The sequence below is a fragment of the Psilocybe cubensis genome, chromosome 11 (genome assembly GCF_017499595.1).
Source record: "Psilocybe cubensis strain MGC-MH-2018 chromosome 11, whole genome shotgun sequence".
Lineage (NCBI taxonomy): Eukaryota > Fungi > Basidiomycota > Agaricomycetes > Agaricales > Agrocybaceae > Psilocybe > Psilocybe cubensis.
Window position 1 is genome coordinate 1,477,878 of NC_063009.1, and position 17,939 is coordinate 1,495,816.

General features: G+C 46.7%; 4 protein-coding genes across 4 annotated transcripts; 2 read left to right on the forward strand and 2 right to left on the reverse strand.

The window, feature by feature from the left end:
• Positions 1 to 479: 479 nt before the first annotated feature.
• Positions 480 to 3,117, forward strand: JR316_0011588 (Putative glycine--tRNA ligase; the record flags this gene model as incomplete). The annotated part of the gene is made up of 10 exons (XM_047897235.1): positions 480 to 585; positions 640 to 1,028; positions 1,082 to 1,227; positions 1,283 to 2,014; positions 2,069 to 2,157; positions 2,215 to 2,324; positions 2,381 to 2,474; positions 2,611 to 2,733; positions 2,817 to 2,844; positions 2,976 to 3,117. The coding sequence occupies 10 exons, from the start codon at positions 480 to 482 to the stop codon at positions 3,115 to 3,117; spliced, it is 1,959 nt and encodes a 652-aa protein (XP_047743644.1).
• An 11,587-nt stretch (positions 3,118 to 14,704) lies between these two features.
• Positions 14,705 to 15,331, reverse strand: JR316_0011589 (Ubiquitin-like protein; the record flags this gene model as incomplete). Its single annotated transcript, XM_047897236.1, has 5 exons — positions 14,705 to 14,726; positions 14,781 to 14,818; positions 14,869 to 14,931; positions 14,983 to 15,119; positions 15,184 to 15,331. The coding sequence occupies 5 exons, from the start codon at positions 15,329 to 15,331 to the stop codon at positions 14,705 to 14,707; spliced, it is 408 nt and encodes a 135-aa protein (XP_047743645.1).
• A 399-nt stretch (positions 15,332 to 15,730) lies between these two features.
• On the forward strand, positions 15,731 to 16,888 carry JR316_0011590 (Acetylesterase; the record flags this gene model as incomplete). The annotated part of the gene is made up of 5 exons (XM_047897237.1): positions 15,731 to 15,861; positions 15,932 to 16,287; positions 16,341 to 16,368; positions 16,421 to 16,548; positions 16,602 to 16,888. The coding sequence occupies 5 exons, from the start codon at positions 15,731 to 15,733 to the stop codon at positions 16,886 to 16,888; spliced, it is 930 nt and encodes a 309-aa protein (XP_047743646.1).
• Positions 16,889 to 17,153: 265 nt separating this feature from the next.
• JR316_0011591 (uncharacterized protein) lies at positions 17,154 to 17,652 on the reverse strand (the record flags this gene model as incomplete). Its single annotated transcript, XM_047897238.1, has 2 exons — positions 17,154 to 17,431; positions 17,490 to 17,652. 2 exons carry the CDS (start codon positions 17,650 to 17,652, stop codon positions 17,154 to 17,156), a joined length of 441 nt encoding a protein of 146 aa, XP_047743647.1.
• Positions 17,653 to 17,939: the final 287 nt, after the last annotated feature.

Consider the following 17,939-nt stretch of genomic DNA (forward strand, 5'->3'; position numbering starts at 1 on the left):
ACATCGAGTCTGTCGCTCTCAACCATAGATTCAAACAGTAATGACGTTTTTTCCCAAATGATGGTATACTAGATGTCTAGAGTGTCGTCAGACTATTTGTATTCATTCAATGAGCGGATCACTTAGCAAGGACTTAGTCAACTCCGAGTCTGAAAAGGGGAGGTATTTTCAACAACGGCGATCTTTCGTGTATTTTTTCACATTTGATGTTAGGCCTCTGTGGTTATCAATTTGGTCGTTTTCAAGCAACACTCCTTCAATTTTCCAAGGAAATGACGAAAAAACGACGAACACGAAAGCGAGGACAAAGTCAAGGCCAAGGCATTATATTCTTGTCGGAATTTGAAATTGGCAATTAGTTTAGCCGATTTCCCGAATGACTCGATAAAGTTGTACAGGTGCAACAAAACTTTTCTATGCGATTTTGGTTTGGTTTTCGTATCAGACCTCCATCTTATCTATACCTCCATCGTCGACATATGACCACCTCAGTCAACAAAACGGTACACCCCTTCGATAAGGGTCGGCTTGAAGCCTTACTGAACCGTAGATTCTTCTATGCTCCCGCTTTTGAGATCTACGGAGGTACGTGGCGATTATAGATTCTGCAACGTATTATCTTTAATAATCCAATTACAGGTGTTGCTGGTCTATACGACTATGGTCCCCCCGGCTCTTCTCTTCAGGCAAACATCATCGCGGAATGGAGGAAACATTTCATTATCGAAGAACATATGTTGGAATTGGATACCACAATTATGACCCCTGCCCCCGTTTTCGAAACCTCCGGCCACGTAGCTAGATTCGCGGATTGGATGGTCAAGGACACAAAAACTGGCGATGTTCTCCGCGCCGATCATCTTGTCAAAAACGTGCTCGAAGCTCGCTTAGCTGGTGACAAGGAAGCGCGTGGCCAGGCTGCTGCTCCCCCCACGGACGACAAGAAGAAGAAAAAGAAGGCTGCAAAGGGTGCTGCGGTCAAGCTAGCTGATGAAGTTGCGGCAGAGTATGAGACTATTCTCGCTCAGGTGAGTTGTCAGTTCTTTTTGTTTTCGCGATCGCTTGGCTAAACGCTCTGAAGCTCGATAACTACTCTGGTGCCGATCTCGGTGAACTCTGCAGAAAACACGACCTGCGAAATCCAGACACGGACAATGAAGTCGGAGAGCCTCAGCTGTTCAACCTTATGTTCGCGAGCAGCATTGGACCCACTGGCCAACATCCCGGGTAAGTCATCCAGACTTTGAACACCATCTCGCTTCAATTTAAACTATTGTGTTAGTTACCTTCGCCCTGAGACCGCTCAGGGGCATTTCCTCAACTTCTCGCGCCTGCTGGAATTCAACAACGGCCGTGTACCCTTTGCCTCTGCCCAGATTGGACGCTCGTTCCGAAATGAAATCTCACCACGCGCAGGTCTGCTCCGTGTCCGCGAGTTCACGATGGCGGAGATCGAGCATTACGTGGACCCTGACGATAAGAAGCACGAGCGATTTGGTGAAGTGCGCGACGTTAAGCTTGTCCTGCTGGATCGACACATCCAGGAATCGGGCAAGAACACTACCACTGAGATGACTGTCGGAGAGGCTGTCGATAAGGGTATCATCGCAAATGAAACCCTCGGCTACTTTGTTGCTAGAATCCACCAGTTCCTCGTCAAGATCGGCATCAATCCACAGAGGCTTCGGTTTAGGCAGCACATGGCAAACGAGATGGCCCATTACGCGACTGACTGCTGGGACGCGGAAATCCACAACTCTACTGGCTGGACCGAATGTGTGGGTTGCGCCGATCGTGCTGCCTACGATTTGACTGTCCACAGCAACAAAACTGGCCATCCTTTGGTTGTCCGTCAAGCTTTGAAGGAGCCAATTGTTACTGAGAAGGAGGTGCCCGAGTGGAATAAGAAGGCGCTTGGGAAGACATACAAACAGGACGCTGGCGTCATTCAGAAGATTGTAGACTCAATGGATCAGGAGGGGCTGGTCAAATTGAAAGGGCAGCTCGCTCAAGGGTAGGAAACACGTTGGTTCTCGATAATGACGAATCGCTGACCAATTCTTCACAGAAAAGCCGTTATCACATCCTCGGAAGGAAAGGAGTTTGAAGTTACTCCTGAGGTGCTCACCATCGAGTTGAAGACACTAAAACAGTCAAGTGAGTCATAAAAGCAGAAATAACGGCCATCAAAATTGCTCAATCTCCGTAAACCAGTACGCGAATTTACCCCTAATGTTATTGAACCTTCCTTTGGTCTGGGTCGCATTCTGTATACTTTACTCGAGCATAGTTTCTGGAGCAGAGAGAAAGACGTTGAACGTGGTGTGCGTATATGAATAATATCTGCCATTTAGAATGAAGCTTACATACACCGCATCAGGTACTGTCACTCCCGCCCGTAGTTGCGCCCACCAAGGTTCTCATCGTGCCCTTGAGTGCCCGAGAGGAGTTTGACCCGTTGGTCAAGGAAGTTTGTGCGTCTCTTTATTTCTATTGTACGCCCATCTGGTTTGACTTTATCAACTGACGGCATCTGTTTCTTCTTTCGTCTTTCATTTCTCTCTTGGGTGGTCCTTGGCTGGTTTCAAAACGAAAAAAAAAAACGTTAAGCTTCGAAACTGCGCAAGGCAGGTGTATTTTCGCGCGTTGATGACTCGAATACATCCATCGGTAAACGATATGCCCGCAATGATGAGCTCGGTACGCCGTTTGGGGTCACGCTGGACTTTGCTTGTACGTCAAACTCCGTTCCATCCGTCTTGATGACTTAAACCGTTTCTCTGATACCTAATCTTGTCCTCCCTCTCCAAATACAGCCGTGCAAAACAGAACAATGACACTGCGGTGGGTTGCTTTCCATTTGGTTTTGGTTTCCACGAAAGAGCCACTATCTGTTCCCCCCTCCCCCCTTGATTGTGTTTTGATTATTGATTGGCTGATCGTTTCCTTTCTTTTTTATCGGTTTTTGTTTACAGCGAGCGAGATACGATGGACCAGAGAATAGGATCCATCGACGAAGTCATTGCGGTTGTCACGGACCTCGTCTTTGGGAATATTACATGGGAGGAGGCCTGTACACGTCTGCCGGCGTATGATGGTGTCCAAGCCATCGAGTAGATTGGGTTGCCTTTCGATTGCGTTACGCATACGCATACGGATAATGGATAACGGATAACGTGTGATCGACGTTCTATCGTATGTAAATGAACGGACGGACAGACAGACGGGGTGGCAACACACAAAAAAGAGTATGGGGGTTGAAAATTTGAAAAAGGGAATTGTAATTTTGCTTTGATGCTTTGAGTTAATAGAAGGGCTTGTAGTTGTGAAAGTTGTGAAATGAAAGGGTTGAAATTAAATTGAAAGGGTTGAAATGAATGAATGAGTGCCCTGTCGAGTGTATAAGCTTAGCTTAAGTTACATGGCAGCAATGCGGGCTGGTTCAGAGGTCCTGATCCTCGTCTTGGTCGGTCAAAATTGTATTGCGTTGCGTTGGATTTTTTTTTTTTCTTTAGCTTTTTTTACAAGTGGCCGCGCCATGCTGCATCCTTGATCCTTGCGTAATCAAAACGGCAGGGGCGCAGAATCCAGATGGATCATGGACGCCAGGTGCCAGGGCACTGTGCTATTTCTACCGTGCGCGGCGCGCGCTGATGTTGATGTTGATTTTGAATGCGAATATGAATACGATAAATGTAGAGTCAACTCGTGAGTGTGGATGTGAACGCGAATGCGAATGCGAATGCGTCCGAGCATTGGGATTTGATTCAGATTTGGGACAGGAACATGAACAAGACATGAACATGAACATGAACATGTCAAAGAACAGAACAGAAACTAACTAGGAACATGTCAAAGAACAGAACAGAAACTAACTAGTACAAGTCTATAAACAATCTCGAACCTCGAACCTCGAACTTTGAACCTGAAAACTTGGTGTCATTCTTGGGTCATTCATTAACCAGCATTAACCTTGATTCTTTGACCGCCATTGACAATTGACAATTGGATGTACATGTGATGATTCCATTGAATTCAAGGTCAAGGCCCTCAAAAAAGGTCTGTTCCCCTTTATAATATTATATGTGTATCTATATCTACAGCTATATCTATATCAATATCTAAAGCTATATCTGTACCTACAGCTATATCTAAAGCTATATCGATAGATATATCTATAGTCGTACTACTACGTTGACTTGAATGTGCTATTTTTTGCTATACAAGTAATACAGGAGGGAGGGAAGGAGGGAGGGAGGGAAAAAGCTCACGTTTTGTGCCGAGCCGTGCGCACTGCACACTGCGCCGGGTGCCGGGTCGGTGGTCAGGGTACTATAGTACTTATGTTAAGAAGGAGGTCAGCGGGTCCTCAATCCTCGATTCTCGAGTCTATTAGTGTTAGTGTTATTTAACCGCGCTGTCGGCTGATATTAGAGACACTCACAGAGAGAGAGAGAGACAGAGAGAGACAGAGAGAGAGAGAAGTCAATGGTCACATGTACGCGTGTAATTTACGAACAACCTGAACTTGAATTTGAATATATATCGCGAGGACTGGACGAGGAATATGTTAAGGATGAAGACGGAGGACGGAGGACTGATTTAGACTCTCGAGTCTCCAGTCTCGTTCTCGTTCTTGGTCACTGTTAATTGGAATTTAATATATATATTAAAGTTCTCGTTTGGGATCGATCACAGGATGTAGGATACAGGATACAGGATACAGGATACAGGATACAGGATACAGGATACAGGATACAGGATACAGGATACAGGATACAGGATACAGGATATAGAATACAGGATGCAGGGTTATAGATGGGACGTGATGTCGATATGACGACTGGACTAGTTTGAATATCTGATTAGCTGATTAGCTGACTAGGGGCGAGGTGGGGTGAGGACTTGAAGGTAGGAAAGGGAAGGAAAGGGAAGGGGTAAAGAAAAGCGAAGGGAAGGGGTAAAGGAAAGGGAAGGGGTAAAGGAAAGGGAAGGGGTAAAGGAAAGCGAAGGGGTAAAGGAAAGCGAAGGGGTAAAGGAAAGCGAAACGGGAAAGCAAAGCGAAGGGGAAAGAAAAGGCAAGGAAAAGGAAAAGGCAAAAGAAGAACCAAGAACAGAAGAGAAGCTCGAAGCTCGAAGCTCGAAGCTCGAAGCTCGAAGCTCGAAGCAGAGCAGCCCAAAACTGAAACTAAACTGAAAGCCAATCGGTGGTAGAAATAGAAGTAGAAGGAGAAGATTGACGGGAAATTTGGGGTACACTACCTTTTTCGAGTCGTAGGATGATGATGGGTGGTGATGATGATGTAGGATTTAGGATTAGGAACGGGATTAGGAACGGGAACGGGAACGGGTCAGGCCTTCAGGTTCAGGATGATTGGATCGTAGGTGGTGGATGGTGGATGGTATGCTAGATGATTGGATGATGGTGGATGGTGGATGGTAGATGTTAGATGGCTTCCTTTCATCGCCGTCCTCGTCCTCGTTTTTATATACCCACAGCGCGTTTCGCGATTTTATTGGGCGATGGGCGATGTGGTAATGGTGAGGGCGAGGGCGAAGACCATGTCGGCGTCGGAGGTTACATAGGATTCGATTGGCTGGCTGGCTGGTTACTGGTAAATGTACAGCGTACAAGGGTCACGAACACGACCCACGAGCACGAGCACGAACACGAGTCGCAACCCGCAAACGCATCTTATCTAAGGAAAAGGAAAAGGGTTAAAAGACGTTACGCGTTAATATTCAATATTCAATTGATGATCAGGGCCCCAGGATTGGTCAATGGATTGACGGTCCTATCAATTACGCTCACGGTTTCCTTTCCGTTCCTTTCCTTCCTCATTGGCCGTTGGCGATTGGCGGATCCCCCTTGCGCGTGGCACTGGCGCTGGCACTGTCATTGGCGGACTTGGATGGATATGTAGCGTTACTACGCTCCTGTGCCAAAAAACAAAAACAAAAGACGCGGTGTTGACGGGTGGGTACTGAGTGGGTGGAGGTGCAGAGTAAATTGTGACTGACGGTGCGCGTGCGCGTGTGCGTGTGCGTATGCGTGTGTGTGCGGGCGGCGGTGGCAGGTAGATATTTGACTGGCTGAGAGTCTAAGTGGAGTGAAATGGGAAATGGGAAATGGGAAATGGGAAGTGATAGCGAAGATAAGACGCACGACGCATTGATGCCGATAGACCGGCAAGCATTGCTCAGCCAGTCAGGTTAGCCAGCCAGTCAGGTAGGTCAGCCAGCCAGTCAGGTCAGCCAGCCAGTCAGGTAGGCAGGCAGGTGAGGCAGGCAAGTGAATAAATAATATAAATGAATGAATGGACGAAAATGAATGAATGGTAATTTAATGAACGCAATCAACGAAAAACGGACAAAAACCAACGAACGAATGGGGTGCACGAGAGCGAGAGCGAGGGAGAGTTTTCCTGTCGTTTTGGTTGTCAGAGTCAGAGTAAATGGAGAAAAGCGACAGATGAAGGGCGTTGACGGGCGGATTCGCGGTCGGACGGCGGCGGCGGGTGAAAGGGGGAGAAACTCAGAAGTGGGTGGGTGTTTTTAAAAAAAGAAATGCTGTGCTGTGTAGATATTAACTTGTATTACATAGAGGGAGGAGCGGTAAGGACTCACAGCGGTTCTGGGTGTATAGAGTAGGGATTTCAGCGGCGGACACGTGGATGAGTATAGCAGCGTAAAAAAACGGACTTTGCGAAAAGAGTCAGATGACGGTAGGTCAGGCGCGATAGTTTTGTCTTTTTTGTGTTTTTTTCTCAAGGGGCGAGAGTAGAGTCCTGTTCAGGAAATGTCGAATGCGGCCGATGTGCGATGAGCCATCGAGGTGGGTTGGATTCTTGATTAAAACAAACGTGAATTAGAGTTCTCGAGTAGAATTCTAGTTTTGGTGGTGGATTGACAGGATTGCCGTGCCGTGGCGAATCTGGAAAGGGGAGGTGGATGCACGGATGATATAGCACTGGTGAATGCTCACAGAACTTGAATGGATTGGTAGATTAATATTGACAACATGACTATGTCTTTCTTTCTGGTGATCCTGAAAGGGCATGACGATACAGGAATGCCTCTAATAGTTTAAATAAATTGATTGTTGGGAGCGATTAGAGGAGACACGCGAGGGACGGGCATGGGAGGGCAAAGAGAGACTAGTCCCAGTTAAGCTGCCGTTTATGCAGGCGTGAAACATGCAGTTTTCCTTTTTGGAGGGATTAGGACCACAGCGTGAGTTGTTACGCTATGGAGGAGAAAGCTGGCGACATTTCTCTAAAGAGTCCGTCACCCCAGAATACACGAGGACTGACAACTCGCGCCGGCCAAAACCGGCGGGCTATCGAGTCGAGAGGAAATTGAAGCACACGGTAATGTTGAAATCATCAATCTCACCAGATCTCGCCAACCTGTCGTTCAGAGATCTTCCCTCAGATTTCCCCTCTGTCACGCGTTCCATCCACATTCAACCTCTCTCTCTATAAATCTCACAATCCATCTGCCCCCAATTCCAATTTTCCCTCCCTCATCCCGTCAATCCAAAATGACTACTCAGCGCAAGTCCATACCCTCCAATCTCGTCGCATTCCCCAGCGTATCTTCTTCGCTGCATTCTCTACCACAGGCGACCAGTCTCCAGAATGTATCCCTGCATTCAAGCTCAAATGCGCTACGGGCAGCAGAGAGTGAAGCCAAGGTCTGTCTCCATCCACCCATCCAACCAAGACGCGTCGTGCTCATCCACCCTGCAGCTGCAAAAAGCACTGGCAAAAACTTCTTCATCATTTACACCGCAGGTTCAGCCTATGATGTACCACACCTCTGTATGTAGTCGCCCTTCCCTCTTGTATCGTCGCGCAACTCACAGACTCCTGTAGCCACTACCTGCCTCTCACGATCCATCAGGGGGACTCATGATGCGCACAGTACGTCGTTGACAACCCGTACAACCGCTCCATCCAGTCCTCATCCCATACTCCTTTCCGCAGAAATCTAAATTCTCAACATAACATCCACTCCTACCCTACCCCTACCAATACCAAACTCCTCCTATGCTCGCTGGACCCTTACCCCCTCCGTCTACCGCTCCCGCTGCCGCTTCAGTCGGCTCCCCCACCTCAAAAAAACCCATCACTTATCCATTCATCCCATCAACTGCATGCTTTCCTCGCTTTCGTCTCGCATAAACTCGAACCATAGACATCCATGTACAATCTTTCCATTTCTATTATCTTACTCGTATTTCGGTCGGGGTACTCGGTCTAATCTTATTAGTTTTTTTTGTGCTTTTTTTTCTCTTTTTGGTTATCATAGAACTGCATTTCTCATCGTTTGTATTTAGTATACCGTCTGCTTTTTTTCAATCATTGGTCTTTTGGGCACCATCTCACTTCCGTGTCGTGCTTGTGTGTAAATAACGTGAAAAAGAAGGTATGTCCTGATCATGTTCCTTCTTCAAGTTGATATTCTATCATTGTGGCTCGGGTTCATTCTAGCTAGCACCAGGCCATCTTGTTACCATCGCGTTTGTTTGTTCAACTTAAGCCTTAAACAAGCGCAGGCACAGCAAGGGAATCAAGGAATCACACCGCAACCAGATCCCCATCCCATCCCATCCATCCCACTCGTTTCACATACATAGCTCTCGGTAGCGGTTGCCTCTGTGACTCTCAGGTCTCCCGTGGCTACCGCGTCTCGTGTCTCGTGTCTCGCGTCTAATTATGTCCCCTCAGCGACCTTATTTTTATTTTACTTTATTGCAGTGCGCTTCCGTCCTGTCCTGGTCCTGGTCCTGGGATGTGCGCACTGCGCAGTTGACTTTTTCGGCGATCACAAGTCGGCGTCGGCAGGGATGCAAAAAAAGTTCAGGGTGGGTTACTGGCTCCCACTAACATGAACCCACCCCACCCACGGCGCACGCAGAGCTATTATTATTCCCGCCACGTGGTTGCCGAAATAGCTAGTATCAGCGCCTCCTAACTGCCAAGCTCTTTGACGGTGACGGACATGTCAACACCTAGCGCGGGGTCAGTCAGTCGCTATGATTAAAAGATTCTCCATGCCATGCTCCATGCTCCCTGTCCAGGTCCAGGGAAACCTGGGGAAACACTGCACTGGTGTACTGGTGTACTGTGCCACTGTGAATTGAAAACTGTGAACTGTGCAGTGACTCGGATACTGTGCACAGTGCATCAATGCATCAGGGGCCACGCCGGCCCACCATTGCTCCTCCGCCTGTTCATGTGTACTATCCTCCGCCTGTTCATGTGTACTATGATACACCGGTGTACTAATCCACCGCAATTTATTGCCATACGTCCGCTCGTGATTCAATGTGGGTCTCCCCCGGTTCACCAGCACCCAGCACCCAGCACCCAGCACCTAGCGCTCTCACTGATTTTTTAACCTGTACAGGTCCCGGAGTAATTACAGCAGCAGCCGCGCGCAGCCGGGGGGTGAAGGAACAGGACGTGGACGTGTGATTTTTGATATACTGATGAGTCGGTCGGTCCAACAATCAAAAGACTCAACACCCACGCAGTATTTCTCACAAAGTCCATGTCTGACCAGTGAACATCGCATCAACAATGATGACTTGGGCGCGGGTTTCGAGTTTGTATATAATATGAGAGGGGATGATCAAGAGTTGCGGATCCCTTTCTTTCGGGACGTACCTTCCTCTTCCGAATAACCTTACCTCCCCGAGCGGCTCGTTCAGGTAAGCCGGAGGACGAAAACCGCGCTTTCGAGTTTCGACTACCGGACATTGGACAATGGGCATCGACGCGTCTGCGCGATCCCGCGTATACATATTATACATATGTATATACTACGCACGCACGCCGAGTCGACTCTCTCAAAACTCAATGGGCGTCCGGACCTTGCTTGCGATTGCGATTGGCCTTGGGGAGTTACTAATACCAGTTGTCATGCGTTTGCTGATCAACGACCCACCCGGCCACTTACCCACTTTACCCACCCACCCACCTTACCCAGCGTGTAGCGCTAGCGCTAGCGTGAATGCGCTGCACCTCTTAATTCTCCGATTCTCTCTGGGCCCAGCTTATTTTTATTATATTAGAACCTTGAACTCCATGCAGTATGATATAATGGAAGATAGTCTTCTCTCCGCTATATGCTTGTGCTTATTGATAACACCCTCGCACTTCGCAATGTGCAATGCGCATTCAACGGCCCATATCTTATATCTCGGTGACCCTCGCGCCTTCTTCACTAGCGTTATTTCCGTATGTCAGTGATCATGATCATGATCAGGGTAAGTGATTTCGCGTCAGCTTTTTTCCACTTCCCACTCGTTGATATTGATATTACAAGTTGATATAGGACAATTGATATAGAATAATGGGTAATGCATAATTGAAAAGCATCCATCCTGCCCGTGCTTTCCTTTTCAGCTCTAGCCTCGCCATATCTGTTCTTGTCTTTTTAACTTACGAGAAAACATCTCGTAAATGCGGCGGCTTCAGGTGTACATGTGTGATTGGTACTTCCGCCGGGCGGCGAGACGATCCGCGAGCCACTTGCGCGACCCTTGTTCAGGCTCAGGACTCAGGAGTGGCGGGGCTCCTGAGTCCTGAGGATGGGGATGGGGTACACCCCTTTTCAGTGTTCACTGGTGGGTCACGACTGTCTAGGTTCTACTTAGAGGCAACTCGGACTTTTGAATCGTATGATTCGTATCGCGCAGAGCCTGGCAAAACTACGGTATGCATTGCATGTATGGCGACATACGAGCAATCACGATTCACCAGCACAAAAAATCTCCCTCGTCTCTTTGGCCGAGGCCATATCTATCGCCCCGAGGTCAATGTTCAGTTCCAATTCCAACACCAATTCCAATTGCAACATCAAAAAACCAAAAACGAAATCTAAACTGTCCATCGATTTTCCCTTGTCAAAAAACGTGTCCTGTCCCCTTTCCCTGTTTTCACTTATTCCCTGTTTTTTTCCATGGGCTGTCGTGGTCATGTCGTAACCCCTCGTATATCTTCTTCGCTCGCCGTCGCAAAAAACAAATTAAAACTACATAAAGGCAACGTCACTGGACCCTTAGCTGTCTGTCTGTCTCCTAATATAATCCTTCCTATCGGACGTGACCCTAACGGAGAACAGAAACTACGGGTTCTGAGTTTATGACTTCTGACCCTGGCAACTGGGCTCGTATGTGTTTTTTTCTCACAGCCTACAGGACCAGGACCAGGACCCAACCTGCCGACCGGCCTGGTCTGGTTGGGTACCCCAATTGGCTTATTGGGCGATCTGAGGTTATCTCTGACACTGGACTTGTGCAACGCGTAATGGTGCGGATGTGTAATGTGCGAATGTGCAATGTGCAATGTGCCATCATAACCGAAACCTTTAAACCTTGTATGATTGTCCTGTCAACTCGGTGCAAAAAACCCCATTCAATTGAAAGGAAAACGGAATACGGAAAACGGCACACCCGCACCTTTCAAAGTTTGACTTTTCGATGATGATGATGATGTATATGTACATGTACATGTACATGTGCCGCACATGGGACAGGGTCTGCGGCTCGTTTGTAAATTGTATTGGTGCTGCTTGCTTGCTGATCTGTACATGTCTGGTGCTACTTGTTCGACAAATCACTGATAGTGATTCTGTGTACATGGCAATGCAAGGCACGCCGATATTTCCGCCGGTGCCAAAGCTCGCTCCCTACTTAGTACCTACGTACTCCGCCTCCAGGCTCCCAGTTCACAGCGTCAGATCAGTATAGCACCTCACCAGACTCCATCCAATGAATGTATCCACATTTCAATTCATTCAATATCCAATATATAGTAATAAAAAAAACCAATCTCCACTTAAACCGTCATGACATTGACAATTGCAATTTGTTCACAAAAAACAGAAGGTTATACTTGCAGCAGTGACATCATCTGCGCCCGTCCAGGTTTGTATCAGGGATCGAGGGAAGTAGGTTAAATGAAGGGGTGCTAGATAACCTCTTCGGTATCTTCCATCCACATTGCATCGTAGGAGCCTGAGTCGGAGCAGGCTCCAAATCGCCAACCCTTTCCTTTCCTTTCCTTTCTCTTTCTGTTTCTCAGCTTTCTCTTTCTTTCTTGAGATAGGTCAGCCAGACTAGCGTCAGGCGTGTGGATTGCTTATGACTCGGACTCGGACTGACGTACGCCTACGTACGTTTGCTACTTATCTCTCTATCTAGCTTTACATTGTCTCCGTGTAAAATGCGGGTTTCCCTCGATCAAGAATTTGCCAAGCCCCACCCACCCCTCCCCCTCGGACGGAGGACGCACACCTACCAACACATCATCATGCGAAAGGAAGACACTTGCTTCAGGTCAGATCGAAACACGCACACGCACCTGGAAAGGGCTCGCTGCACTATCACCGTAAAATGACTGAATGGCATGGCGCTGCCACACTCGCATCGCAGCTTGTCAAATGGGTACTATAGTATGCCATACTATTACCAACTGATTGATCACACTCATACAAAAAAAATCGTTATCTCTCGCTCGAGAACCACGACATAAATAGCTTTTTGACGTTTTGTTGTTGTAGAGGTACACCGGCCCAGTCAGATACTATGTAATCGCAGATTGACGCGAACCGCAAATGAAAAGCCACCGCGCGCGCGACAGGCTCGCATTAGCCCGGCCGGGGGTGGGCAAATTGGATCGATCTCTCTTCTGCATACGTCTTCAATCTTATCTTCTTATTTTTTGATTTTTTTTCTCATGTATGTGTTTAACGTGTTAGGGTTACTAGGAAAGGGTGTAACCTTCCGAGCCGTGTGTTCTTCCGTGCGTCTCTGTAGGCCCTTTTCCCAGCGTGCTTTTTGGCAGCACCGGCGTGGCGTTGCTATCTAGGTTCAACTAGAGCGAGTGATACTATGGAAGGACGAACGGTCTGGCAGCGGTCTGGAATAATAGGAAAAAGGAGTGCCCTGCCCCCCTTGGTCCACTCAGTCATTGGCGTTTTTATTTATTTTGCACCCTCGTTCAATTGTTGTAGTTCATAATGGAACGCCTCGAACGCGAGCTCTATAGCATCGAACTCTCGAATTTTCTGAATCGACTAGCTTCGTGACGTGAAAATACTTCGAGGCCCTGGTCTTGCCTTGGATTTGGAAAGCGCACAGACGCTTCTGCGCCGTTAAGGTGCACCTTTCGGTGAATAAGGATGCAATTGACGCGTTCACAAACTGCGTTCGCGACTGCTGGAAATTATTTACCATATATCATCACCTTCTCGTTCGAAATGGCGCTTGGGCACGGACGCACGCGCACGTCGCGCCAACGCGATAATTGCAGATCAGCCTTCACACCAACTCTGGTAACGGTGGGGGAGATCCGCCAAGTAAATGTAGGTATTTACGGAACAGGTCTCTCAATGTCCGCACACCAGGCTGCGCATTGTAGTGTGTAGTCGCCAGCTCCTGATCGTTTTACAAAGCATTACTTGTGAGATGATACTACCTACCTCAGTTATCTACGCGAAATGCTGTGTATAAACTCCGATAGCCGCAGCATACATTGTGAGGGGATTAACCTTGTGGCCAAAAACCACGAAGAAGGGAGAGGCACAAGGGGCAGCAATACAGATATTTCCTGTACATATCATTTCCTAGAAAGATGATGAGCTGCACCACTTCGCTGGAATCACCCTCCTTCCTTTCCACGGCATTAATGCGTTTTCGCTTGAAGTTTGTACGTCAGAAGAATGAATATCTACAGCACCACCGACTGTATGATGCTCACAAAGGGCTGCGCATCTTCCGAGCAGGGATCAGCTGTACGATGGAATATTCCGGGTCCTGAGAGGCTTCTATCTCGAATAACCATGGTCGACGGATTGCTTTTCTAGGCTCTGGATCACTTTTTAATAACAATGCATGCCCAAGCGGACCGAGATACCTTGATCAAGAGATAATTCCTCCCTTGATAGCATGCAACACGATATGCATGATGCTCATGTTCTTAACCGAAGCTTCCCATGATGATTAGATTGTTCTGTCAAGGAAAGAGAGAAAGTACCCTATGGGCACATCCTCAACATAGCACATACAGATGCCTATACATCAAGTCACCGGCCGCTGTCAAAGAAAAGAAGGAATTCGGTATGTTTCGTTGGAAAAGAAGCATACATTTGCAGATGTTACATCGGAAATCAGGAACCTCCACGATAAAGGAGCATTTGTTTTTCTTTGAAAGACTAGTGTTTGCGAGCAAGGTGTCCAACATTATCGGAGTTGGATATTCTGAGCCACGAGAAATGCAAATTCAAGCGGGTTGGATAGGAAGAGTGTCTAGAACACAAATATAAACCGAAGTAATGCACAAAAAATGAGTGTTATCGATTAAATCATTAATACCTAGCTTCTTTGCGGTGTTGCACGGCTATATCTCTATTGAACTTTCAGTGAAAAACATTTCCAACAATGACATAGCGTAAGTTATTCACCAAAAAAGAATTGGGTTCAAAATCTTGTCGTTCTTAGGACACGCGCCACGATGCGAATACCGAATGAGAGGAGCGCCTTTGCCGAGGGAAGCTTTCGCGATTATTCCGCAGATGAACTGTCAGAAGATATGCATCGATTCATATGCTTTGTTGTCCAGGATGATATGCGATTAGAGACTGATAAAATACAAAAGATCCGGAGAGTGAGATATAGGGGCGGAAGTAGCGCTTATCCCCAAGCTGGCGTCGTGCTATTGCTCGAGTTAGACATTATACGTGAGAATGAATTTGAATTTGCCTCTTACCTGTAATTCACGATGAGATATCCCTCGGTGGAGAAAGACTAGGAATATTAACCCGTGATATAGGCAGAATTGACATGAGGTATCGCACCTTAAAAAGGTTAAGCACGGTATCATCGGGAGCAGGCGAAAAGGTGGAATTGATATACAAGAACTAAGCCGCTCATAAGCAAAAAGAGCCGAAGTGAAAAGGTAACCGACACACCAAAGGTTCACCTTTCTGCCAACCCAACTCCTTCCTCAAAAACTGTATAACAGCCTGAAATCGGTTGGTTGCAATGATCTTGTAGACATTTTGCTTCATTATAGGTGCATTTCCAACGCCTCTAAATCTGACAACAACTGAGAGGAATATTTAGTTGTGCCTACTGTGAGTCGTCGCTCTAATTGAGTGAAATCCACTTACCCTTGGGCGAATCTTTCTTTTTGTAGGTCTCGAGAGCTTTCACCACCTCCTCCTTCAACTCAGGCCTATCGTTGTTTACCGCCATTGAAGGAAGATTCCGAGAACTTTGTCTGGGAGTAAGTTCAGGACCTGTGGCCACTTGGGCCATTCTAGAGATGGAAGTGCCTCCTCAAGGCGTAGCTAGTGCACTTGGATCATAAGCATGTTTAAATGGATAAATAAATAATTACATAATTTTCATATACTTATCATCCTGTTAACCTTTGAATTACAAAAACAGTAATATGGCTTGGTTTACTCTCCGATTCAATTTAATTGTTGATTTCGCTCTTGACTGGTTCTTGACATGAACCTTCGACCTGACTTCCCAACACTTACTGACAAATATCAAATCTCTCTTCTGAATTTTCAGGAAACCAAAGGAAACCGTATCTAATCTATACCACTCTTACTTGTAAATTATTCAAGTATGTCTGTTGGATGTTTATCGCCATTCACGGTATTTCGCAGTTGTTCAAGTCGCTACCTATTCAAGTTTTCAAGAAAAATGGGAGCCGAGTCCGACCTGGTTCCAAAAACTTCCAATGATACCCAGGATTGTGATAAGGCAAAATCAACGATATACCAGAGGACAAAAACGTGGAGTGGTTTCTCTGCTCTGCGGTATTTGTTCATATTGTTTGTCATTTCCTTGCTGTCGCCTCGCCAATTGTTATCTTATCATCTGAATACGTTAATGTACATTCAGCGGTGACTCCTACAGTGACGTTGGATATTCAACATTTCGTACTCGTGTTCCGTCTCCAAGTGCAGCTCAACCTCTTGGTATAGAATTTCCTGGCATAACTTACAATGAAGAGGGCCTTCCGAACTGGGTTGGCCATTTGATATCAAAATATCGACCAGCTCCTCGCTTCGACGCTTCTGTGGATACAGCCAATCAGGACCCAGAGTATATACGCTCTCCTCTGCTTGTCTATGATTATGCAATAGGAGGACAGACAGTAGAGGGAGTTCGCTCTCAGGTCGAGAATATCTTTCTTCAATCAGATTTAATGTCAACGGTTTCGGAGGACGCTTGGAATGCGTCGAACTCAATTTTCAGTTAGTTTTTCTCTCTTCTGTCATCGGATGAATCTTATCTCCGCGTGGTATAGTAACATGGATTGGAATAAATGATTGCGGGTAAGCTATTTTAGAATTATTATGCCTCGATGTTTTACGCCAAAACGTTTAGTTCTTTCGTGCGTTCCAATACGCAGACTGCAATTGGGAACCTTTTTGCAACTCAACAGAAATTGTACGACGTTGGTGCTCGTAATTTCTTATTTATAGATGTGCCACCCATACATCGAAGTCCTGCGAGTAGGCCATTCTTACCGTTGCATCATGACGCATACAAATGATTTTTGTATAAGTTCCCAAACAGGAGGAAAACGAATCAGCGTCCTACTATCAAGTTTGGAACACGACGTTGAGAACGGCGATCGACGAATTTTCTAGAAATCATGATGACGCCTCAGTTTTTCTTTTTTCATCGTATGAAATATTTGAAAATGTTCTCGACAAGCCTAAGGACTTTGGCATCAAACCTAAGGAGGTACGCAAGGCGGGTGGTCAGGTTTGGGTAGATTATCTCCATCCCACGAGCAAGGTGCACGACATACTTGCATCGTCTTTGGCCAACTTCTTGGGACAAATTTAATGATGAAACAGCTGTACCCAGATTTCCACGAATTCCATTCATAGTTTCTAATAAACACTCTGCCACAGTATGATAGGAAATAACACTGGCTTCACCACACTCTTGTTGTAAATACTTTCCTCTGAACCATCTCACCTCGCCAAAACATTCGAACGAAATGATTGCTACTATGGATACACGAATTTTCGATATCTGTGACTTTTATTATGTAGGTTTATGTCGACCTTGACTTTGTGCCAGTACTGACAGGAGTCCAAAGAGTTAATCAGGGAGCACTCGTGCTGTGGCTTATGACACTCTCCGGGCCAGGCTCCCGCAAGAATGATAATAGAACCCTCTCACGTTTTTCTTGGGTATCGTCCGTGTTGACCATCTGTAAAGCCGTCGAATGTCGAGGGCTTTGCTGGCGCTCTCCTTCGTCATTTCCCCGCGTGCTTGATGCTTCATTGAGCCATGTCGGCATGGAGGCCATGACCGTCTCGCCAAAGAGCGTTCGCGAGCGCGAGAATTGCACTCGTACGGCGATCAATACAAACACGATTCCTACTCGTTAATTTTAGTATGTGTACAATGTCAAAGACTGTTGGCATAAATCTCTCACCCATACTGGGGATCACAGCGCTTTGAACGATCAGCTGGGCGTTGTGATGAAGTGGGAAAAGGATGATGAGAATGAGCAACTGGAAGGTGTAGATCATCGCGCTCTCGATGATTATGCGGACAACCCCCAGCAAATCAAGGGGCGAGTTGCTGGCGACTCCCATTATTGTTGAAGCTCGGTGTTGCCTCCAGATTTTGAACGCAATCATCCCAGTTGTTATGGTGTTTTGAGCAAACGCGAAGGGGTAGATGGTGGCCATCCATCTTAGAATGACCGTTTCAGACTGGGAGCCTTGATGTGTAAACCAGAACAACAGAGCTGCGTTGCTGCCTCTCTTTGTTATGAGATGGTTATCAATATTCGCGATATAAAGAGTCACCTACTTATGCTCATAATTAACAGGCAGAGGGGAAGAATAGTGACCCATATTTTCCTATCCCAAATGAGGTA